Genomic DNA, 25165 nt, shown 5'->3' with positions numbered 1-25165 from the left:
TGGTTCCAGATGCTTAGCCAGTGACTTCCACCAGTTCAGTGGTTTGACTTCCTTTTAAACATGGCAGAAAGCATGTACAGCTTAATATTCTTTTTTTACATTTAATGTAAATGATTTAACTAAGTTATAATAAATTTAGGCCTTACTTAGATTGTCAAATTTAATTTTAAATAGGCACATTGTGGTAACGTGGAGGGCACAATACTAATGACAGTAAATGCCATTCTCCCTGCAGGGGACAGATGATAGTCAGAATGCAGCTGGGCTTACTATTCAGTGTAAGGCTGGTAAAATCTGACCATTATAAAAGCTCTACCCTTGGATACCTTATAGAGGCGGGTAGAATAAATATCAGGCTCATAGTGCTGAAGTATCTAAACTCTCCCTGAACTGACTTTCACACATCAAAATGGCTTCTATGAAATCTATTTGACCTCTCTTCAGTGTTCATATGTTCACTTGCTTAATACACATGGGGCCCACGCAATCTGATTTACAGTGAACAGACACTCATAACCATGCATAATGGGATTCAAAAATAAACTCCTTGCAAGTTCAGAAGTGGGCCTGGCACACATACCTCTTAATGAACCATATTAGGTTGTCTGTCTTTTCTATCAAAATTAATTTACTTAAAATAGTTTGCATGCTCTGTTCTTTGTACTGGATGTATGTGATTGATGATACAATCTTTATTTTGTACTGTGAGATTATGAAGCCCATGGAGTTTTGATCCTATAACTGAAATTTTGGAATAAATATGTCAGAAACAATAGGAAAAAAGCTTCACTGGGGTAAGAGAAATCTTTTGACTTTTGATGATTATTCATGAAGAAAGACATGGGGAAAGAGTACATCATCGGATGAAGTGTCAGGAATGATAAATAATGTTGGTAGGAAGAGGACAGAGAAGAGCTGTGATTATATAGCAGCGCACAATCATGTCAGCGTCCTCTCTCCTGGGCAAATGAGAGAGAGAGAGCACATAACGTGAATAGAACAAAGCCTCTTAGTTCATGGGACCATCAAAGAAATTCTCCTTCCTTTAGCCTAGGGATCAGGAACCTTTGGCACACGGCCCGTCAGGGTAAGCCCCCTGGCAGGCCAGGCTGGTTTGTTTACTTGCCGCGTCCGCAAGTTTGGCTGATCGCGGCTCCCTGTGGCTGTGGTTCGTTGTCCCAGGCCAAGGGGGGAACGGTGAACCGCGGCCAGTGGGAGCCGCGATCAGCCAAACCTGCGGACTTGGCAAGTAAACAAACTGGCCCAGCCCACCAGGGGGCTTACTCTGGCAGGATGTGTGCCAAAGGTTGCCGATCCCTGCTTTAGCCTTTGGTGGGTTGTCATAGTTTAACTAACCGATGTCTGGCACACTAGCCATTGTCGTTGGCTTGCTCTCTTCCTCTGTGAATGCGTGAGATAGAAAATCAGGCATTGAATCCATCTAGTTGTACTTGACCTTTCCTGAGCTTTGGTTTAATTATTATGGAAGATGGAAAGTAGCTCCTGAAGACTTAAATGCTTAGTGGTAAAAAGGAAAAAAAAAAAAGGGGGGGGGGTCCATTTTTATTCTCAGGGTGGGAAAATGTAGGTGCAAAATCTGCCTCGGAAACATGTAGCCAAACATTCCAGTTTAAACCTTTTTAACAAAGGAACTGAATGTTGGAGTTGTTCAGATAAGAATGGGAAGAACTTGAATTTAAACTCTGATCTGAATGATGCAGCCTTCAATATGTGAGTACCTCACACCTCAGGGTCATTCAGGAGGTGGAACAAGTCTCGGGCAAATACATTCAGTGCAGTTCCTGGAGGACAGCGAGCAAGGTTTGTATTCTCTGTACTTGAAAGTGACACTGGCCACACTGGACCATGTTTATTATTTTTCTTTTCATCACAATGGTAATGGCAGTGATGTAGACAATGCTGCCTCACTTCATTACCTGCAGGGAGGTAAAATGAGTTCAGCATCATACAAAGCAAGGAATCTTGTTCCTGAAAGGGATAATATTAATTTTAAAGAGACTGTGGGAGGGATTCGTGAATAGCCTAAATTTTCGTATGTTTTTACTTTTTCCCTTACATTGCTGTTGAACGATTCTCCCAGCTTTATCCTCCCTTTTTATGGTTTGTTTTATAAGGTGGGCCCTGAATTACTTGAATTACTGAATTACCCTGCCATAATTCTTCCATGCACATGTGAAAGGAAGTGGAATAATCATGGAGGTTACACTCAATATTATTGGGTAAAGCACCTGTTTACACATCAGCATTCCGCTTTTAGGTCTCTGCACCTTTGTTTTCAGTGGAGGCAACTAGGATCTCTGGTGCTGTCAGTGTGTAGCATGTTGCTCCTATAAAAGGAAGCCCTGTGCTTTTCTTATAGCTCTGCCATGTTGGGATGATGCAGCAGGTGACAGTTAAAAAGAGCATAGAGATGGCTGCTAGGGTGAGTCCAACACTCACCTGAACTCCCAAAGGCACTGTGAAAGATGAGTCCCCCCGTACCTTGACCTACTTACTCTGTGTGTGTGTGTACACATGTGTTTTGCTTAACCCCTAACGAGACTGTTAGTAAGCTCTGTCTAATGAATGAACCCAGTATACGGTGAACCTGCAAACCAACTACCTGTTTGCATTGGTCTAGCAGAGAAATTTCCACTTGTTCATCACAGTCTGTCCAGTGTTTCTCATTTCCTTCTCCCTCAGTACACCCAATGGCCACACACAATGGTTACCTTCCCTCTGGCAAGGATATTTGGCTGTGGCTCTGTTGAGAGACTATCTGTGCTGCTGTGTATTTTAGCCAGAACTAGACTCTGGAGTAACATGATGTGCTCCCTTCTTCTCCAGCAGTTGGGCCCCTGCTAGCCAACGAGACTGGGACCTAAATTGGATCCTCCAATGTGCACAGTGTTGTGTTGTCATTAGACCATCTCTGTGGATCTTGTTCAGCTTTACTACACAACAAAGTAAAACATCAGGCAAGAGGATGGTGCAATTATTTTGTTGTCCTTGAAACCCATTAATATCTTGTTTAATCTTCCACACTTTGGCCATGGAAGCCTGTGTATAAACACCATTTGATATGGTTTGTGCATTGAGAAACCACGGACAGGATTTACTTCATAAAATGGATTTTTCAAGTGCCTTTTTCAGCTCGCAAGGTTATAAGGTCTTTGTATGTATGGTCAGTCCTATCAACAAGGTCGGAAAAAAGAGATGCACTGATATCCACGCAAAGTGCTGCCAAGTTCAGTGGACCATAGCAAATTATATTTGATGAATAAGATGAAAACCAAGGTCCGGGCCATTTCTACTCACTAAGGATCCTATGGCACTTTCACAACTAGTTGGTTCAATGTCCTCATGTCCTGACTAGATTCTAAGTAGGCTGATTATATTCACATACCTAAAATTTCCCCTGTAGCTTCAGTGAGATACAGTATAATCATTCTGGTTTCAAACAGATCAAACGTTATTATTCTGTTCCTGTCCTAAAATGGTTTGTGGTATTGCTATGCCCTGGTAAACCGCTTTCATGTTGCTCCCAGAGTTGGCTGCCTTTGAGAACAGAATGAAGCAATTACTATAAATATGTGGTTTATAAAATGCTTTGAGACCTTTCAAAAAGTTGTTTGTAAATATAACTTTCCTGCCTGGATGAAACATGTGCAATACTAAGCCAATTTCACCAACATTAGAATGGAGAGAGACAGTTTTCTTTGTCAAATTCTAACTCACAAATATTATCCATGTTTTATTTTTCTGCTTTATGTTTTAACCAATGGTTCTGTTGATACTTACAGAATGTTCATACTTTCTGAAGCTTGGCCAAATTCAGATAATACCTGTTTGTTATCTCTGAGGTGCTGGGTTTCTATAAACATAGAAATTCAGTCACTATAGGACTATTGATTTAAAATTCAAGAATAGGTAACAAATAAATGGCCTTTCCCATTCACTGTTGAACATACACACTCCTTAATGCATTTCTCTGTCAACCCATTCATAATACCAACCTATTGGCTGAAAAGGCCTTTTGTGTCCTTGTGCCACTGTCCAGGGTTCTGAGACCGCAATTCACTTCTATCTGGAGGGTCTTTGCTTCAGTTGAAAGAAAGGCACTGCATTTAATTAGGTTGAAACTGAAAATTGACTAAGATCACATTGCAGCATGTGTCAGGTTCTACTTTTGACAGATATGAAGGCAACAGCCTGGCACGATGGGGTGCTGCTCATCCCTCTGAGAAATAGCAGAGGCAGTCACTGATCTCTCTCAAGTCTTCTGTCCGCTTGCGGGCTAATAGTGGATAGTCTTCCCTGTGGCAGACATGTTTGATGTAAACCAAAGCAGCAGTAAAAAAGCAATCTGAGCCTCTTCAGTACTCCTACTATCAGTGTCTGTTCGTTAGGTTTGGTGATCCCTGTGTGAGACAATTGTACTCTTGCTTAGTCATACATTTTGGAAAATGTGAATATCTTTTTTTGAAACAATGAAGAGAAGATTACATTCAATTAAAATTATATTGCTCTAGGATTGAAATGTATTCACAATTAGTGCATAATGGCAAAGAACTCAGTGATGCATCCTCTTTAAATGAAATTGCATTTAAAGACTGTTGTATCCTTTATATAGGAAAAGCTAATAGATTTAAATGTAATGTAATGCTTTCTGATACTATCTAATGCTAATTCACATTAATTCCAAATACAAATATGATGATTAATGTCACTACTGTGAGCACCAAAGGAATTACTAAGTACTAGCTGCTTGTGGTAAAATTGTATTGTTGCCAAACATGGATTAATGATGTTAAGGTAGGGAATCTGCTTCGGTTGTGAATCTTGTGTGAATAATATCCCCATCTGTCTGAGAGAAGATCCAAAGAGAATGTCAAGAAACAGACAGGTCTGTAATATAAAGTGTAAAAAGACCTGAGTCATGTGATTGGCTAATGTTGGGGCTTGGCGGATTCAGCTGTATCTAAGGGACAGTGTCTCTTCAGAGAGCTATTATTCCTACTGGAATGAGAGGAAGAGACTAATCAGAACATAAGAGTGTCTGTGACCTGGAATAGAGCTGGTATTCAAGGTTTTTTAGTATCTTCATCCACTTGTTAAAAAGTGAGTATAAAAAACCCCAGAGGTGTTTTAGTGTACCCGTACCATTGTGGTACATGACCAAAACACCTGCTGCAGTCACCAATCACTTGTTTGATGAGCTCAGTCGCTGGGAAGCTTGAAGTTTGGTCACCTTTGCCCTCATTTGTTAGAGCCACTAGCTAGGAAATAAGGATGAATTTTGCCAATTCAAACAAAGCTAAATGAAACCACACTTCCTAGCAGGTGGTTTCCCCCCATACTGACACTGAACAGTGCAGCCCTGATATCGGGAAATCCATTAATCTGGCCGGTGAGATTCAGCTTCTCTCCTGGCCTGTGGAAGAGCAATATTTTCTAGTCTACATACCTGATCCTTCCAGCTGTCTGCATGCAGAATTCCCACTGATTCCAACAATCCATTTTTAAGAAACAGCTTGTGCTTCGGAATGCTTTCAGCTCTTGTTTAGGGTTCTGAGTGAAGGGCGTTCTGGTCACTGATTTGATTTAAAGCTCAGATTCCTGCAGTACAGTGATTCCCAACCACTGGCATGTCTGCAGTATTGGTTCTTTAGCCTGTAGCGATTGGCTGTCACCACTTGGGCCACATTCTAGAGTGCAGGTACCAGATGCAGAAGAAATTTCTGCTGCCCTAACAGACAAAAGTGCAGCAAACCCATGAAAGTGACTTCTGTGAAAGGACTCCTTATGGGACATGTATAACGGGGGCAGGAGGAGTTGATCCTTGGATCAAGTATGGAACCACTTGGTTGGTACACAGCATGTGGAAAAGCAGCACGCCTTCTCTGCTCTGCCTTCTGTCCCCACCTCCAGCAAACATGCACACTCAGCAGTAGCCAGTCATGGCCTGACTGCATGGGTGTCCTTGTCCTGAACATATGTTGGATTGAGGATTCCTTCCCTAAGCCACGCTGGGCATTGCTCAATTATTCAGGCCTTCAATGAGAAGATTCTGTTCTGGGCTTCTAATGTGCTTTTATTGCCCACTTCCCATTCAGCTGTGGAAGCTTTAATCTTCAGCAGAGCCTGCGGTGGCCATGAGAATGGGCTTTGGAACAGCCCAGATTCTATTGCAGTTTCGCGTTGTCCCAGCTGAATGGGAGGTGGTGGGCACTGACTGATGCAGTCACTACAAAATGCTAGGAACCGTTTCTGGAATTGTTAATGTGGCAGGTCACGTGGCTAAATTCCCACTTGTGCTCAGTATTCACCCTGCTAAGTCCTCATGATCGTATGTGTAGAGAAGAATTATACTGCTGCTCCCTGCACTTTGTCTGGCTAAAAAGAAGGAGCCAGATCCTCTGTTGATGACAATCAGTGTAGGTCCACTCATTTAGCAATCAGTCGAGGATGAGGATCTGGACTGGAACAGATTTCACAAACTAAATGTACCTTCAAATAAAAAAACAATCTCTTGCTTCCACCCACAAAAGATTTCTTTGTTCACCGGTTCCCTCAAAAAAAATTAATTGCATCTTTATTTGAAAGTGTTTTAATACCTCTGGAGAACTTCTTAGTAGTCCTCTTCTTTTTCCCTCCAGTCCCAGTAAACGCACTATGAGTGAACGTGTTGCATTATCCTTTGTGCCCAATGGAGCATTGTTCAGACTGACCTGGTATCTTTGAATTCACTGGTGAATCTGAAGATAATGATGTGTGGGGTGGAGGAGGATCCTGCTGTAGTATTTCTGTAAATCTTGCACATTGTAAGTAACGATCCACAGAATAGCTTCCGACATTTAACAAGCAGACTGCCTGCTCTCGGGTGGCATTAAAAAGAGTTAGTATTTTAGCAACTTCTTTTCTCCCTATTGTTCTTAATCGCGGAGTCATATGAAGAAAACTGCTTCGGTCTGTGATAGAAAGCACGTTTCCTTTCTTAGAGGAAACCTAAATGAGTTCAGTGATTTTAGGAAAGCAGAGCTTGCAGTTCATGTCATTACCCCCTGTTAAAGAAACCAGTCAGTAGCAATGTGTCAGAGAAGCAGATGTATGTCGTCTCCTCATCTGTGATTTTTCAGTTTCTCTAAATACCACAGTGTTGAGAAATGGTTCATGCAATCTGGCTAATATACAGGCCATTAATTCTTTGGAATTGACCTATACTCACCAATTAAGCCTGCATCATTCATTAAAAAAATGAACACACTTCTATATTTATTTACATGTCATGATAGTGTGGCCAAATTGATAAAGGACATAGAATAAACTATTTTACAGCCAAAATGGAGAGAAATCTTGTATCATAAAAGTTAAAACACCAGCAGGGCATAAGCAAGATTGGTTTTAAATCACAGGTCTCATTGTCTGTCTCGCCATTGGCGAGTGGGCGAGTAGCTTTTTCAAGACCTAAACGAAACACAAGTTCTTTGGGACAAAGACTTTGTCAGTGCCTAGCGCAATGGAGCACCAGTCTTGTTTTTGGTATCTCTTGGTACTGTGGTAATATCCATATTTAATAATAATAATAATAATAATAATACAATCACAATGACTTTCCTTGACTGAATTCATCCTGAGGAGAGGGGTGCTGTTATCTACCAGTTGCTGAGGGCTGTTTTATTACTGGTTTATTTGTTGTTTGTAATACCATAGTGCCTAAGAGCCCTAATCAGGGACCAGGATTCCATTGTGCTAGGTGCTGTACAGACCCAGGACAAAGAGACAGTTCCTGCCCAAAAGAGCTTGTGTGGGCATTCCATACACCATTGTTCTTCCCCTTTTCCCCTGTTGCAGTGTAGCCGAGCGGTAGTCATGACATGCAGCAGGGAGACATTGAATGGTTAAAAGGGAGTAGTTGTCAAGTTGTCCCCCCCTCGCCCTTTAAATTTCAGAGAAGCTTCATGACCAGCAGGGAATAACCTACTTCTCCAGCTCCCTTGAACCACATGGCTACCTAGCTGGCAAGTTTTGTGCCATCCGTGTGACATGATTAGAGTCTGGAGCACATGACTTAAAAGGAGAGGCTGAGGAAACTGGGATTGTTTTGTCTGCAGAAGAGAAGAATGAGGGGGGATTTGATAGCTGCTTTCAACCACCGAAAGGGGGTTCCAAAGAGGATGCATCTAGACTGTTCTCAGTGGTAGCTGATGACAGAACAAGGAGTAATAGTCTCAAGTTTCAGTGGGGGAGGTTTAGGTTGGACATTAGGAAAAACGTTTTGACTAGGAGGGTGGTGAAGCACTGGAATGGGTTACCTCAGGAGGAGGTTGTGGAATCTCCTTCCTTAGAGGTTTTTAAGGTCAGGCTTGACAAAGCCCTGGCTGGGATGATTTAGTTGGGGATTGGCCCTGTTTTGAGCACGGAGTTGGACTAGATGACCTCCTGAGGTCCCTTCTAATCCTGATGTTCTATGATTCTATGACCATTTTATTTGTTTAATGAAATAATTTGCATAGTTGCATATAACCATAAACATAAGCTTACAGTCAACAGGCCCTGTCCTGAGCAGTGGTGAGGATCGGGCAGGGCATAGAGCTGAACAGAATTTGACAGCTGTGGTTGGAGTTGGGTAGGTGTGCGGGTGTTCAAGGGTATCGGAGGCCATAATTGTATGGGGTAGAAAGCTGGAGGTAGCTGGGTGGAAGGCTGTTGGGATTTTTAGCGCTGAAGGGCACATGGGTGTTGGGGCTCCTGGAAATGATAATGGTTTCACAGAGTTCCTGGGAGTAAAGGGTGCTGGGTGGCAGGGGCCTTCTAAGTGGCAGGGGCTTGGTGTGCTCCAGGGGGCGAGGGGGCTGATGGGAGCAGGGCATTAGGGATGAGGCTGCGGGTTTGTGCTTGTGAAGCCTGGAGCAGGTGGCTGCAGGGGGAAGAGGCATGGGCATCTGAGGCCAGACTGAGGCCCCCCTCACCTTTTATTGCTGCCCCTGCCAGCTTCCCATCCCTGGCCCTGATCCACTGATCCTCAAGTGGCCAGAAAAGGAGAAACTGAAATTGAAGACCTGCTGCCTTCCCTGCTACTGAGCCAGGTGTGTGAGCGTTAGGCTGGGCTGCAGGAAGGCATGATGGGGCTGCAGTGTAGCTCGTGCTCACAAACTGATCACGAGTCACAGGGTTTTGGAGCCTGCAGGGAGAGCTTGGGCGATGATATAAGAAGCTTCTTTTTGCAATTTTTTTCAAGGCTGGGCAGGAGGGCAGAGCTGTGTGGGAGCCTCGGGGCTAAGGCCACCACACCTGCTTGGCCACTGAGCCCTGCCTGCCTCTATGCATTGGCCTTAGCACAGGGTAGGTTGGGGTAGTAGGAGGCAGAGGTAGGGGGAATTGGGGAAAACGTTGCTGCTGGGCCTGTGTTCGGGCCTGCTGCCTCCTGTTGTCCCAGAGCTGCTCCTATGCCTGGTACCAGCTGCAGCACTTCCCCCACGCTGCTGGCAGTGGGGGAAGCCCCTGGGCAACAGGCAGGAAGAAAAATTCAAATACAAAATAATTTATTTTGGCTATTTGATTTGGACAATTAATTATGAGGTTTATTTTATTTAAATAATGTATTGTAATCGCTGGATAATTGATACGGTTATGTCAGTATTGAAATGATAGGAAGAAAGGAGAATGATTTAAAATTATTTTTATTTGCTTTGAATGTGAGTGAAGATGATTTTTTAAATAATAACACTTAAGCGTTATAAATATCATTGCAACACTGAGCTATCGAATGCTCTGCTAGGGCTGGGGGGTTTCCACAATGAGCAAGGTGGATGATACTACAGGATGGCTGGGATCAGGGAGGAAGGGTGAGGTGGAGAAGATGGTAAACTAGGAAGGGAGAGAGTCAAGATAGTCATAGGAAATGGATGGCCCTTCCCCTCTCTCAGGGATGAGAAGAGGGTCAGTGGAGTCTGACCTGGGAAGGGTTAGTTAGAGGATTTTTTGAATGCACCCCAAACTTAACTGACTCATTTTACACAAAGTGTATGTGTGTGTGGGCAGGTGGATCTTTAGTTCTCCTGCTGCAGGAATGGAGTGCAGCTGCATGTTGTTTTCAGTCTTCGCATCAGTCTGAGGAGGAAAATGGGGTCAGTTTCAGAAGGAAAGAGGCTTAATTTGTTCTTAAGTTGAAAGCTGTGGTCCTCCTTACAGGGCCCAAAGCTTGTCTCTGTTAATAGGTGACTGGCATGAGCCCTACCACCTTATCAGTGATCATGTGAGACAAGGGTCTTTTCTTCCAGTCTTAATTGTTTAATCTATAGTAAATGGTCTTCTTGGGCAAAAATTCCTCTAAGAGGGATATACTAAGTGCACATGAAAGAGAATAATGTTGCTAGATTGCAGAGAGCAGTCTCCTTTCCTAGATACTTTACTATGCACCTTGAAACATTTTCAGATTTTATTTTTGTTGTTGAGAAATAAGAAAATATCCCAACCCTGTTTGTTGACTTTACTCCTTTCCTAGCTCTATTCCATCTGCATAGAGATTACGTAAAGATTATCACTTCACTTCTATAAACTAATGTCTAATTAAATGTATGGTCATATGAATGAGGTAGTCAATTTCAATTGAGGATGCTTTAGAATTGTTTCATAAGTGACCTGTGATGCTGACTGGCTCTTAACTTCCCTTTATCTTTGGGGCTTTTGTAAAGCCCTAAAACCCTGCATGGAGATAAGATCAGACAGACAGATCCCCGTCTCTGTCTGGAGCTCCACTGACCTCCATGGACATCTCCATGCAGAGTTCAGGGCCTAAAGGTGTATATTACAGTTCAAGATGTCTGAGTTCACAATAGTAGTATTTATTAAGATTGTGAAATCTTTGGGATCAGAGACCTTTTTCTTGTCTGACTACATCATATTTATTTGATGCCTGTATTTATAATAAATTATGATTGCCCTACATAAACAATAACACCAAGATGATGATGGTTTTTCTTTCTTTCCAGTGTACAGAGGCCAAAAAGCATTGCTGGTACTTTGAAGGGTTGTATCCTACATATTATATGTAAGTAGTCATCATTTTCTTCTATATGTGTTCAGTTGCTCAGATTTCACTCTCTTGATCTTGTGATAGCATCGTTTCACAGTAATCCTAGAGTCTTCCAGAGCGGAGAAGAAGGTTCTCAAGTAAAAAAGAAAGCGGGGGCAGGGGGAAATGATTAAAACAAAACAAATCTAAACTTCCACATCTTTTTTTATAGCAGACAGAAGCAAAAAAATAAAATAATAAAGCACAAGTACATTTTCCTTACTTTTCAGACCACCTTTAAGCTGAGAGAAGAATAAAGGAGTTTATAAACAAGTCTGTCATCAGAATGTTACAAGGAAAGGTGGCCAGTGCTTTATGAGGCAATGATCATATCTTTTTTGTTTTGAACAAGGAGCAAGTAACTGGGCAGGATACCAAGCAGGCTTTGAAAATAAATTTGTCTCTGTGGTATTACTGTTTGTTTAGTCAAGGGAGCTGAGGTTATTTGTTACCCAGAGTGTAGCTGCGTTATTGGTGGATGGCATCCAAGTTTACATCAAGTTCAGTCGTAAACTAGTCCTGAGAAGTTCACTGTTTTCTAGATTGGAAAGTGCCTGTGAAGCTGGCCACCTGCATTACCAGCCAGTTTGTTTCAGGAGAGATTTGTTTTTAGGATTGAATGTTTCATGTCTTTTGTGACAGGGTCAGGCCAGATGGCTACAGGAGAGTAATAGAAGGCAGATATATTAGCCCCAGGTTAAGTAGGTCCCTTTTCCCTGGGTAAGGTAACAGGGAAGGTTCCAGAACAATCAGGAACCTTCTGGAAACAAGACAGACAGGCTGATTAGAACACCTGCAGCCAATAAAGAAGCTGCTAGGATCAATTAAGGCAGGCTAATCAGGGCACCTGGGTTTAAAAAGGAGCTCACTTCAGTTTGTGGTGCGTGTGTGAGGAGCTGGGAACAAGAGGCACTAGGAGCTGAGAGTGAGAACGCGTACTGTTGGAGGACTGAGGAGTACGAGCATTATCAGACACCAGGAGGAAGGTCCTGTGGTGAGAATAAAGAAGGTGTTGGGAGGAGGCCATGGGGAAGTAGCCCAGGAAGTTGTAGCTGTCGCACAGCTGTTCCAGGAGGCACTCTAGACAGCTCCATTCCACAGGGCCTTGGGCTGGAACCCGGAGTAGAGGGCGGGCCCGGGTTCCCCCCAAATCCTCCCAACTCCTGGTCAGACACAGGAGGAGTTGACTTGGACTGTGGGTTCACGAAAACGGCTAAACTGAGGGCTGCCGTGAAGCTCCAAGGCGAGCAAATCCGCCAATAAGCGCAAGACCCACCAAGGTAGAGGAGGAACTTTGTCACACTTTGTATAGGGTTTTTGCTATTCATGTACCAGGTGAAATTATCAGAGAGATGAATGGGTACTTGCATCCTGGATATGGTGTATATAGTAACATGGGGAGCAAAGATGTAAGTACCTAGATTATTATTGTTATTATTTGTGTTACAGTATTGAGTACAGATCCAGCTGAGACCAGGGCCCATTGTACTAGGCACTGCAGAGAAACATAGTAAGAGACGGTCCCAACCCTGGATGATGATGGTGATGACACCTAGCTCTTAGCTAGTGCTTTTCATCCAGAGATCTCGAAGCACTTTACACTATCATTATCCACATTTTACATATGGGGAAACTGAAAGAAGTGAAGTGACTTGTCCAAAGTCATACAGCAGCTCAGTGACAGAGCTGGGAACAGAATCTAGGGTCCTACTCATAGAATCACGCTGCATCTTCAGAACCTTCCTTTTCATAAGTCTAAAATTTTGAAGATTAAAGCTTCCACAGCTGAATGGGAAGTGGGCAATAAAAGCATATCAGAAGCCCAGAACAGAATCTTCTCATTGAAGGCCTGAATAACTGAGCAATGCCCAATGTGGCTTAGGGAAGGAATCCTCAGTCCAACATATGTTCAGGACAAGGACACCCATGCAGTCAGGCCATGACTGGCTACTGCTGAGTGTGCGTGTTTGCTGGAGACGGAGGAGGTGGGGACAGAAGGTACAGCAGAGAAGGTACAACAGGTACAAGCTGTGTACCAACCAGGTGGTTCCATACTTGATCCAAGGATCAACTCCTCCCTCCCCCGTTATACATGATCCCCTAAGGAGTCCTTTCACAGAAGTCACTTTCATGGGTTTGCTGCAGTTTTGACTGTTAGGGCAGCAGAAACGCATAATTTCTTCTGCATCAGGGACTGCATTCTAGAATGTGGCCCAAGTGGTGAGAGCCAATTGTTTCAGGCTAAAGAATCGATACTGGTAGACATACCAGTGGCTGAGAATCACTGTACTGCAGGAATCAACTTAGTTCCACCTGCTTCCACCCCACGGGTGGTTGGATTGCCTGTTTTGCCCCTGTCGGTCTGTGCCTTTAGGTAGGTGAACACAGGCTGCTCGCAGCAGTGGAGAAGAAGATGAGAGTGCGACAGCAAACTATGGCATCCCTGAACAGAAAGGGAGCTTAAACAAATGCTTATAGTTCAGGACCATTGAAGTTAATGGGATGTAGGCACATGCTTAAGCGCTTTCTTGAATTGCAGCCTATACTTGCAAAACTCAGTTCTTTGACTTAGCACCAAGTGGGTGGGAAGGATGGGTGGGTGCGGGGAACATTCCTAAAGATTTGGGGGAAGGAAGGAGATGATCAGCTGGATTCTATCATTTGGATTTTATACCTTTGTTGGGCACTTGCATACTATCGTAATGAATGTGGGATAGATGGATAGGTAGAAGCAATAGGTGAAACGTTCCCTAAGCAAACTCATCCTTGCTTATTATGAGGGACTTGGGATAAAAACAGCCATTATGTTGCATAAGAACAAGCCTCCCTTCTATTCTCCACCCCCATTTCATCTGCCCGAAACAGAAGAAAAACACTACAGACAAGAGCAGCCAGGAAGGTAGGCAAGAAGCAAAGCTCTCTGAAGTGACACACATTATTTTACATGCATGTTAATCATCCGTGATCTAAAATACTAACTGGTATATGATGTTTGTTGGGATCTGACTGTCTTTTTAGGTGACAAAATGTTCAGAATTACTCATAAGCTGTTGGCCAGAATAGATGGGTTAATTTAAATAATTTAATTTTCTTTCCATCCTCATAATAACAGGAGTTTAGTTCCACCTACATTTAATTTTTTTGCAGCAATACAGGAAAGAATCTGAGATGTTATAAAAATTCCACTGTACCTTAACATTCAGAAGCACATTATTCACCATCACACCAGGGTTCCACGTATGTTTCTGCTCACGCACAATCATAGCAGATTGCCATTTTCCTTGTTAACATGAGGTTCTATTTGCTCTCATGTTTGGTGTTGGCTCAGTCTGCTTATACTCCAGGTAAATTCAATGTGAACTGGTGAAAGCCTCGGTTACATACACAGACCAAATAAGAGACTGACTATTTGCAATAACGAAACTGACAGATCTCCCAAGTACAAGGATGCTTCCTAATGATTTTTCTTGAGGCAACCAGCATACCATCATCTTTGTGTGCTAAAATTGATTATTCTGTGGGGAGAAAATGCATTTATTTTCTAATCCATCAGTGACATTAATTGGACTTGTAAGCAACTCACCACCCCCAACGCTGAAATGGAGACAGCTCATACATTATGCTGAGAATTGTAAGAGAGACTGTTCCATTTGTAGGTGGTGGTGGTTGGGTTTTTTTTAATTGTTAATAGACCTACTCAATTGTTGGGATTCTTCACATGTCCCTGTGGTGGGAGACTGGTGGGCACCGTGCCATTTAACCAGATGATGATGGATCATGTTGATCGTGGTAGTGCCCAAGGGCTAGCCAAGAGTGGGACCCTCACTGTGGAAAGCACTGTACAAACAAAGAGTAGCAGACAGTTCCTGCTCTGAAGAATTTATAATCTGACTAGACAAGATAGAGACAGCGTAAGGCCAAGGGATAAAACACAGCAGCAGAACAAATAATATGGTGGCAGCAAGCATCATCTTAGTTCTTTTTTTTTGGGGCAGGAGGGTGGGGGGCATGATTCAAGTGGGAGGTTGTGGGGGTGGGGGGATTACCTAACTAAACGGAGAGGGAAAGGTGAAAGGAGAGGGAAGGTTGAAGGGAAGTGGGTGATGGGGACGGGGCAGGTTGAAAGGAAGTGGGTGATGGGGACAGAGCAGGTATGAAGTGAAGCTGAGATGAAGAAACGGAGAGTTGGAGCAAACAGCCAGTCAGCACAGGGCAGAGAGCATATAGTCAAAACTGCAGAAAATTATGTGATAGCATTGGGATCTGAAGGTCACTGTTTTGGCTGCTTCTGTAACTGTTCCTCCTGGCTGGGATCCGTGGCTGACTCCTTGCTGCAGTTTTTCCCCAAGACCACTTGACTAGAGGAGTGGAAGCACCATATAAGTCCTAGTGCCCCCTGAAGGGGGTCTCCTCTACACAGTTTTAGGTCACAGGACTGTTGGGGAATGGGGATTGGCTACAGCTGGGCTCCATTTTACTCCCTCGCCCCCAGTGCAGCAGTCCTTAAGAAGAGAACTTGATAGGCAAGCTCAGGTTCATAATGAATTTAACTGCATTTTATTCCAAATGATCTAATAGGACTGGCTTTTCCCGCCGACATAATTACCACCTCTCGCAGAGGCAGGAGTTATTAAGCTGATGGGAAAGCTCTCTCCTGTCAGCATAGAGCGTCTCCACCACAAGTGCTGTAGTGTAGATGTAGCCTTAGGAACTGGAATGAAGTCATCATTTCATTTCAGATGAGCCAGCAAACACTTATGAGACAGGAACAACTTTCAGTCCCTAATGAGGAGTGCGGGATTGGAACTGGTGGCCCAAAGGTGAAATGTGCTGCACCCTAAGAGTACTGCACATCTGAAGGACATTGCCGTTGGAAAAAATGACACGGGAAGAGATCTCACACAAGAGTCAGTAGTTGTTTGGCAAGATACATAAAAGACTTGTAGTATATATCCATTGTGTGCAGGAAGATTTGTAGATTACACTACAGAAAGGAAGATGCTCAGATTGCCCTGTCTGTACAGGTGTCCTTTGCCATTGCCAGCTGGGATCATAAAGAGGTTTCCTTCCTTAGTGAGAAAGGCCTTCATATTGTTACAGCTTGCAGAACAGTTAATGGTAAAGTGTAGCTAACAATACAGCAAGCTTCAACCGCTGTAGGGGAATCTGGATTATGTTTTGATTATGGCTATTGAAAAGGAAAACAAGGATTTGGCTTGTGGGGAGCTTTCAATAGATTGAGACAGAGCAGCTGGTCGTTAAGCAGACATTATTTGCCATAACGGGAGACGCAAAGGAGCAAGTTAACAATGACCTGCAAAAGAAAAAAATTGGGTTTGTTCCCTATTTTGTTGCTTTATGATGTCTAGATATGGCCTCTTTGTTAAAATTGTTGAATTTGCTGCTGGTTTTTTACATTAGAAATTCATCTTTTGTCTATTGTTTCAAAGCTGTTGGTGGCTGGAGACCGGGCAGAATGATGACATAGAAGGATGAAAACCTGATTAATTGAGAGAGGAAGTGATTTTTATTCAGATTAAATGCTTTTAATATATCTCAGATGCCTGAGAAACATTTTGAGGGTGTGGGAGCGAAAGTGTTGTTAAAGATTTCAATTCAGAGATGAGAAGAATCACAGCCAAACATCTCTGAGACCTCCAACAAGTTGTTCAGCCAAATCAGGGAAAAGCAGATATATTTTTATTGTGTAATAAGCAAGAAATAAAAATACTTCTTACCCGCACCCTGAAAAGAAATTCCCAGTTAAAGAAACCCCAAAGCAACAACTCTTTTCTTTTAAAAACTCCAATAAAAACTTGAAAAACAAAAAACAATTTTCAGGGCTTCTTTGTGCACCATGAAGAGGATGGCTGTCCTACTGCTGACCTAAAAAATAAAAAAACACTCAGTATTTTAGCCCTCCATTCAAACCATTAGCCTCGCTGCTGCTTATCTTCCTGAGTCATATGCCAGGAAGGCCAATCTATTATTTTGCTCTCACTTGAGTAAGGGTCTTATGTGGCTCACTGGTAATCAAAAATGCATTGACCTTTGAATTCCAATTCTGCCCCTTTGGAGATATGCATAAGTGTCCCTGACTCTGTTTAAGAGCTAGATTGTGACTGTGTCCATAGGAATGCACAGAAAAGTGGGGATGGTGGGGGGGAGGGGAGACTGTACAAGGAACCTTAGCCCAGCCTTAACCCAGACATACCTACAGCATAGACAGAGAGATGAGTTATTCTGAACATTTCTCTTATCTGAACAGAAAGTGAGATCTGGACACAGAACACTTTTGTAATATGCCAGTTAATATTATAGATCACAAAAGACGGACTCACATGTCAAATGTTCTGTGTCAAGTGGTGCTTGTATCTGTCCTGTTTTTTCTCCTGTTTCTGATAAATGAAGTGGGGGTGGAGGGTAGGCAGAAGGGTGTTTGCTTTTTACCTACTTAGAACAGTATGATGGTGATGTTCCCAGGTCTGTCTTTCATTACAAGCAAGAGTATGTTGTAGGTAGGTCAGACATATCATATCTTTTCCCTCTTACAATCACTGCCATTATATCAGAGCACCTAGTAAAATGATCTAATCCCAGTGACTGAATTCAGCAGATCCTTTCTGAGCATCTCATGTCTTCTCCAGAGTTGATAGTATGTTCTGTAGAGCAGCGCAATCTTTTTGTGTAGGAAGTGGCATAGGGTGTGATCCTACACTTGTTGAAGTAAATGAAGGGACTGCCACTGATGTCAGTAGCCACTGGATCAGGCCCATGGTTGGGGAAAAGTTTGGATGGGAGGGAGGAAAGAAGCAAAGAGTAGTGGGACATCAAATCTATCCTCTATCCTTCTATCCCGCAGTGGGATCCAGTAGTGCATATTTCTGTGCCTTTCCAGAATCCCAGTGAGGTAAAAATTACTGCTTTCTTTCAATTTTCTTTTTACCAGCGGCTTGCTAAATTTCCCCAGAATTACACAGTAAAACACTGAAGGTAGCATATGAAACATTATCTAATCCTACACAGGTTATGAAGAAGTACTACAAAGACTGGCCTTGATCCTACAATCAGATCTGTTTGTGCTGACCTCTGCTCCCATGTGTAGTCAATGAACTCAGTGGGCCTCTGCCCAGGTGCAGGAGTTGTCTAGCCCATCCAAGTGCAGGGTTGGGACCACAGTTTGCTTGATACAAGCCATTAATTTGCCCCTTATTGTAATCAATAAATTGCTTATGTAAAAAAGGCAAATCAGGAGGCAAAAGTTGCAAAATCTTCAGTGATTTAAGGTACGTTCAGTTTTCTAACTTTGGTGATATCCAAATTTGCTTAATCAGACACTGTTTCAGATCAGCCTGTTGGGTTACAGCTTTTTGAGCTTGAACCAATCAGAAGCTACAAAGGGTGGTAGCGTGACAGGTGCGTATAAACTTGATGGCTAATAACGTGTTTAGTAGCCAATCTGTTCCTGTGTGAAAGACCCACTCAAAAGAACAGAAAATTACTTACATAGTGAAATCAAAACTGACTATTGATGAAGTGGTGTCCAATCTGCAAAGAAAATAAACAAGAATAGAAAAAATATTTTTTCTTGAATTTCTTTCAGTTGTGGTAATCATAGGAGTGTCACTTGTAGGAGTGACTTGTATCATTGATAGATAAAACACTTTCCTACAGAAAGAAGTGTATTTATTTTAGAGTTGGATGCCCCTTTAATATTTGTTCTCCCACATAGGTTAGTTTAGTGCATATGTAAAATAAATTATTGCATATGTACATAGATCATTTTTCAGATTGTACATGTCAACTTAATTTCCTGGTTTTTACCTGTTTAGATTCTAAGAATTTGTCTACACTGGCAAGTGAAAGACAAAACTTTTGTCATTCAGAGATGTTAAACACACCCCCCCCCAAAAGACAGAAGTTTTGTTCACGACAAGTGCCGGTATGAACAGCGCTTTGTCGGCAGGAGCGCTCTCCTGCCAACAACACTAATGCTGCTCGTTGGGGGTGGAAGTTTTTGGTGGCAGGAGAGCTCTTTCCTGCCGACAAACAGCGGCTACACTACTGCACCTCTTAGCAGCACAGCCGTGTCACTAAAAGCTGCATAATGTAGACCTAGTCTCAGCATCAGATTCCTTCCAAAAATAAAAAAGCAGTGTTGTGAACAACATGGAAAAATAAGCAAAACAATGTTCCTGCAATATGTATACAATAATCCATGTACTGAAGCTTTTTTTGTTTTGAAGTACATTTACTACTGATTGCATTTATTTCTGTGCATATTTAATTGCATAATCAGTTTCACATTTTTGCACACATTTTCTCCATTTTTGCCTGCAAAGATGTCTAATTACTGATTACATAGGAATGTAATTTAGTTCTATTACGTTGTGATTCAGTTGGTTTCCATGTTTGCTTAGCTCTGGAATGTAAGCCTGTAATTAGGTATTCTGCAGGTGGAGTCAATCAAGAATATTTATTTCGTGCTACCAAGTGCCTGAAAATGAATACCAAAAACAATATAAAATCAATTATTTTCTATCTCTAATCTCTTGCTGTTATTACTAGAGCACTTCAGAAAGTAGATACATTCTCAAAGATACATACAATAACACTGTGTCAGACTTAGAGCAAATCACTATCTAAACATCGTCTGTTGTATTATGGGGATTACTTAATATGCTCTGCATCCCGTGACTGTTTACTGCTTTTAATTGTTGGGCTCTTTGATTTTACACTTAGCTTTCCAATGACAATTACAGCTGCATGAAATGTCAGCAGGTGTGTGTTTAGCGAAGTGATCTAGCTTCAGATTTCTCCTTCATTTGAATTGAAAAGAGCCTGCGGGGGTAAAGAGACGCTGTGCAACAGCTAGCATAATTTCAGATTTTTTGAATGGCTGGCACAGTGCACAAACATAGACCTGGATTTGGGCCAAAGACACTGATTTAGCCATAAATGATTACATGAAGGTCTCGGATGCATTTTCAGTTCAATTCAAGAGCATAAGGAGAGAGCTTCCCTTCTTCTAGATAAAGTGAAAGTTATCAGGCGGTTTTTATTTAGAAAACCCCCCAACCTCCTACACTCTTTCACAGTAATGATCCAAGACACTGTGATGGTTCTATTGTAAGATTTAGTGTTCTGGACCATTAAAGTTGAATATTGTCTTTTTTTTTTTTTCATAAGGGACTTGGTGGCTTGGTGTAGAGTGAATTTCTGTGCATTCATATCTTAAACCAGGGGAGTAGATTGCAATTTGAAATGTGTACACCCATTACTCCCCCATCCCCCGCAATATGTTCATAATCTCTGAAGGCAGACATACCATTAGACTCAATATGATTGCTAACCCAGCGGGTGCAGTTTAAGACAGAGAGAGCTAGTGATGTGACCGTGAGAGGCCTAACGATTAAGAAAAAGTCCTTATTCCCGTCGTCATTAAAAATTTACATTCCTACCTCTTGGAAATTAAAAACTTGTCATGGTATAGAGAATATAAGCCTGCCCAAACCCAAGCCTGAAATTAGCTAGCTTCTCTGCTTTGTTCTACTAAGTACAGGCCTGCAACCTGTGCAAAGAGACACCTATAAATATGTTTCATGAGCCAAATGCTGCATCCCCCTCCAAGGATGGTCAAGGTCCAAAACACAACAGAACTTGCTCTGTTCTATTGCATGGTGGTATTCCACACTTTTTACAGACAAGGAGAAGCTACTGTGGCTGTCTTCACGAGCATGGGAAGAGGTAGTTGGGACCAGCATAGACTGTGGTGTAACCATGGATTCATAGACCCACTAGTTTAGAGTAACAACCACTGAAGAAGATGTGCAAACCCCTCCCCCCCAAAAAAGTTTGTTTAAGCCCCCTCTGGAAGGCCAGTTAATTTGGGCTGTTCGTGAAAAACGATCAGCTCTTGCCTACCATCATTTTTCGTGCTTGCATGCAGGACAAGAGCCAAATCTTTTGTCACTGGAGGGATTTTAGTCATGTCAGAAGCAGGGAGAAGACTGAAATGAACAATACTGTTTTTGCCACACCATAGGCTAATTCACTGAAAATTCCCCTCCTTCCTTTTATGTCCTTGTAATTACCTAGTAAAGAACCGGCTGACTTATCAAGTACAGTAGGTGGACAGAATGTATCTCCCTTGCTGTCACGTGTACTGTACCTCGTATTTTACCTTTGAAGTACTGCTTTTCCACAGAAGTTACGCATACATTCAGCTGTGAAGCAATTACGGTATATTCATTATGTATATTTCAGCAGCTGAGATCAGGGCCCCATTGTCCTAGTGAGTGACAGCCCCTGCCCCAACTAACTTGAAAACAAAATATACAAGACAAACTAGGGGTGAGAGGGGAAATGGAGGCATAGAGAACTGAAATGAGTTGCCTGTGGTTGCACAGAAGACCTGTGGCAGAGGTGGGAATAGTCACTGACTTATCTAGACCATTCAAAGGTGTCTGGTTTGGGGTGTCTCTATTCTTGAGTACCCAACTTGGACACCTAAGGCTTGATTTTTAAAGGGGCTGAGCAACCATTTCTCCGATTGGCTCAGTTGGAGTTGTGGATGTTCAGTTCCTCTCCACCACTGAAACGCAGCCAACAGTAGGGTTGAGAGCAGAAATCAACTGGTGCCCAGATGCAGCACAACTTTTTAGAGAGGGTACGCTTTGCCAATGGCACCAGGGTCTTAGGGCTACGAAGTGTGCTATAGGGGCAGACTGGGCCTTGATGTTAAAGACTCATCCCAAAAGATATAAAACAATTTTGGGCCCAGTCTTGAAGTCCATTCTCAGGCAAAATTCCCAGTGACATCAAGATTGGGCTCTTTGTTTCTATTTTGGGAAGCAGCCCCACAATGTACCTTTTCAGCAGAGTGCTCTAGCAGCATGGAGTCCTTGGGATAACCTCTCCTCCATGTTTGTACAGCTTTCCCTTCCACTTGACTTGGTTCCTTCCCTATGTCTTTGATACACTGGGACTGTACATTCTTATCAGTTCAAGCAATGCTTTGTTTCAAAGAACACTTTTTACTGTGAGCCCAAAACACAGAATAATATGCAGAGCCACCCGATAGTAGAATAAATTCAGAAAAATACTCACTCTTTTACATATTTCAGCTATTCACCAGTCTGTCTGTGGGGAAAAAAAATATTTTATTAACCCCTGACCCTTCATATCCTTAGGGTATGATTCTGGTTTGATGACAATTTTACATAGGACTTACTCCTAATTTACAGGAGTCGGATCAGAACCAGGCCACTATTCTCTGTAACTGTTGTCTTTGCTTATCGGTCACATTTGTTGTTTTGCAATCTGTAACATTCATCATTTTCTCATTTCATTAACTCACTTGGTTTTTTCCACTCAACATGGCTACCGCCTGGCAGGGTGAGTTCCAGACAGACTAGATCCTCTTGGGATTTATTTAAGTAAATGCATTTTCTGACTTCTTTTCATTACACAAACATACACGTTTTTGCTACCTGTCTCCATCTCTCAGCGGCAGACCAGAGCCTTCTGTCTGAGCTGCAGTAAGTGTGATCATTGAATAACCCAGTGTAAAGATGGAAAAGCCCTTGTAGTTTATCCAGTCCATCTCCCTGCCAATACTAGTGGCTTGTCCAGTCTACTTTTAAATTTCCTCAGTGATGGGACTTTCTCTACTTCCCTTGGGAGACTGTTCCACAGCCTCATCGATGCCACTTTCCAAAAATCTTTCCCTGATTTCTCCCTTTCGTAATTTCATTCCATTACTCCTAGTTAAATTCCCTTTCCTATCCTAAATAATTTCTCTCATTCCCTTGATGTTTTTCACCCATCTGTAGACTGTTATCATGATCCCTTGTATTAAAAAGAATCCCAGTGAGCTTTACAGACCTTACCCATGATAGGCACAGAAATCATTTACATCTAACGCTGGAGTGCAGCAATCTCTGGGGTGAATTTTGGGCCTTGTCTACTTTAGAAAGGGTTTGCCAGTGTCATGGAGACACAGCTTTTGCTGGTATAGCTTATACCAGTTTCCTGAATGGAATAAGCAAAATAAACAAAAGGACTTTTTCGCCATTGTAACTATGTCTATGCTAGGGTTTTTGCTGGCATAGCTATGTCAGCTAGGGGTGGGATTTTTTTCACACTCCTAACCAACATTGCTATGCCGGGCAAACTTTTTAAGTGTAGACTCCTACACGTAAGTGTAGACCAAGCGTCAGAAACTGTTTAGCAACACATTACCCAATAACTTAGAGAGAAGTGAAGGAGAATGCTATCCTCATTTGAAATCAGTGTTGAAAGAGGCTTGCAGTGAGAAATATTGGTGGGGGAGGAGCTCTTTTATAACCTTTAATCTAGTGACTAGAGTACTAACCCAGTATGTGAGACCCTTGGATCAAGTCTTCCTTTCTCTTGAAGGGGAGAAGGGATTTAAACGGCGATCAGCCACCTCTCAGCCCTAACTACCAGACTGTGGGATATTCTAATGTGAGTCTCCCTCAGTCTCTCCTATTGAAGTTATTCCACTTTAATTCAATAATTAAATATTCATTGGGCCAGTGAAAGCGTTAGAATGACGCTATAGCTGAGTTCCAAACACTAATAGCAAAGGATTAGCTAGACTTCTGGAGGACCTTAAGAGCAGATAAAACATTGATTTTTCAATATTTTGGCACTGCTGTCAAGTGGTGGGAAATGTTAACAATTGCACATACACTACCCTGTTGATTTAAGAACATTTTGTATATATTCTTTTTTTAATCAATATTAAATATATCCCTTTTTTTTTTCATGAGGAAAAAGTAAATGTTCTTGTGGTGCCAGGTGTTTTAGAGATTCTTTCCTGAAACAATATATTAGCTCATATTCAGAGAACCAAGCAGAAAGTACAATAATTGTCCTCAGAGGAGCTGCCTCAGAAAGCTTAATGGCTATTTTGAAATGGAGATTGACGTACAGGGCCTGAGTCACAGAAGGCCCTCAGCCTGGCCTCCTTTAGTGCACATGCAACTTCGCGCAATAAGCATATGTGCATTTTTAAAATATTATCACCTACACACACTGTGCATGCAGGGGACTGAGTGGATCTGGGCAGACCCGTGGAACATTCCATCTAAGGAGCTCAACTGCTTTATAAACATTCTAAATTAAGCCTCACTTCCTCCCTCTTTTTCTCCCTGGTTTACAGGTAGGGGAACTGAGGCACAGAGAAGTAAAAGAGACACTGCCAACTTGCAACCCTGTCAGTTTAAAAAGAAAAGAATTAAAAGTTGTTTTGGGCATTACAGCTAGCCTAGAGACCCCCGTCAATTCTTGTGGTTTTAATAATCATAGTTTCCTGTTTTAAAAATGTGTGTCTGTCCCCGTTTGCTGTGTGGAAAAACCCATCCAAACGAAAAGGGAAAATGACTAGCTAATGACTATACCAGGGGAACAATGACACTGACTGTACACAAAGGGCTGTCTCATACTAAAAGTAAGCAAGCTGAAAGAATAAAGAAAAAATATTTTTCTCTATTCTTGATAGGTTCTTTACATTTTAGTGGCAGCACCTAAAGATGCAGATAGGCACCTAGTAGGATTTTCCAAAACAGCCTAGGTGCCTGACTCTTATTGGACTTGGCATCTTGGGATGTTTGAAAATCCCATCTAAACACCCAGTTCCAATAGGAGTTTGGCACCTAGGCTCTTTTAAAAATCCTACTAGGCACTATCAGCTGGTTGATGTTTCAGACACCCGGGCTTGCCCAAGAAACTTCTGCAGAGTCATTGGAAGACCGTTCTACCACCTTCTCTTGCATAACAGCTGCTCTTTGTGTATTTGAAATTCTCTAACATCAAATAGCATCCTCCTCTTCTCCTTAGCCGTAGCATGTCATCTGCTCAGAAATAATCCCTAAGGACAAGGGAGCCAATTTTCAAACAGCAGAGCCTGAAGCCTATGTGCATTCACCTGCATTTGTGAATGCAGATTTGTTAATTGAGCATGTAAATGGGTAATTGTGCATGCAGTTAACCAATTGATTTTTTACATGCAAACGTGAGTGCACAAGCACAAACCTAGCTTCTACTTTTTGAAAATTTGGC

General features: G+C 42.3%; 1 protein-coding gene and 1 long non-coding RNA gene across 4 annotated transcripts in view; one reads left to right on the top strand and one right to left on the bottom strand.

The window, feature by feature from the left end:
* Positions 1 to 25165, top strand: part of VOPP1 (VOPP1 WW domain binding protein) — an 86922-nt gene that overhangs the window by 45041 nt on the left and 16716 nt on the right. For both annotated transcript variants that reach the window (XM_073332811.2, XM_073332812.2), the window contains one exon: positions 10995 to 11053. In XM_073332811.2, coding sequence (XP_073188912.1) covers positions 10995 to 11053 — 59 coding nt within the window. The remainder of the gene's footprint in view (positions 1 to 10994; positions 11054 to 25165) is intronic.
* Positions 3966 to 23806, bottom strand: LOC140907272 (uncharacterized). 2 transcript variants are annotated; one of them, XR_013635374.1, is made up of 3 exons: positions 22187 to 23806; positions 18584 to 18625; positions 3966 to 4421 (listed from the first exon to the last, which is right to left on the bottom strand). It is a non-coding gene; the product is annotated as an uncharacterized LOC140907272 (long non-coding RNA). The 2 variants fall into 2 exon arrangements; XR_012157434.1 differs by lacking the exon at positions 3966 to 4421 and adding an exon at positions 16821 to 16963.

The sequence above is a fragment of the Lepidochelys kempii genome, chromosome 2 (assembly GCF_965140285.1).
Source record: "Lepidochelys kempii isolate rLepKem1 chromosome 2, rLepKem1.hap1, whole genome shotgun sequence".
NCBI lineage: Eukaryota > Metazoa > Chordata > Testudines > Cheloniidae > Lepidochelys > Lepidochelys kempii.
This window is presented reverse-complemented; position numbering and strand designations above follow the sequence as displayed.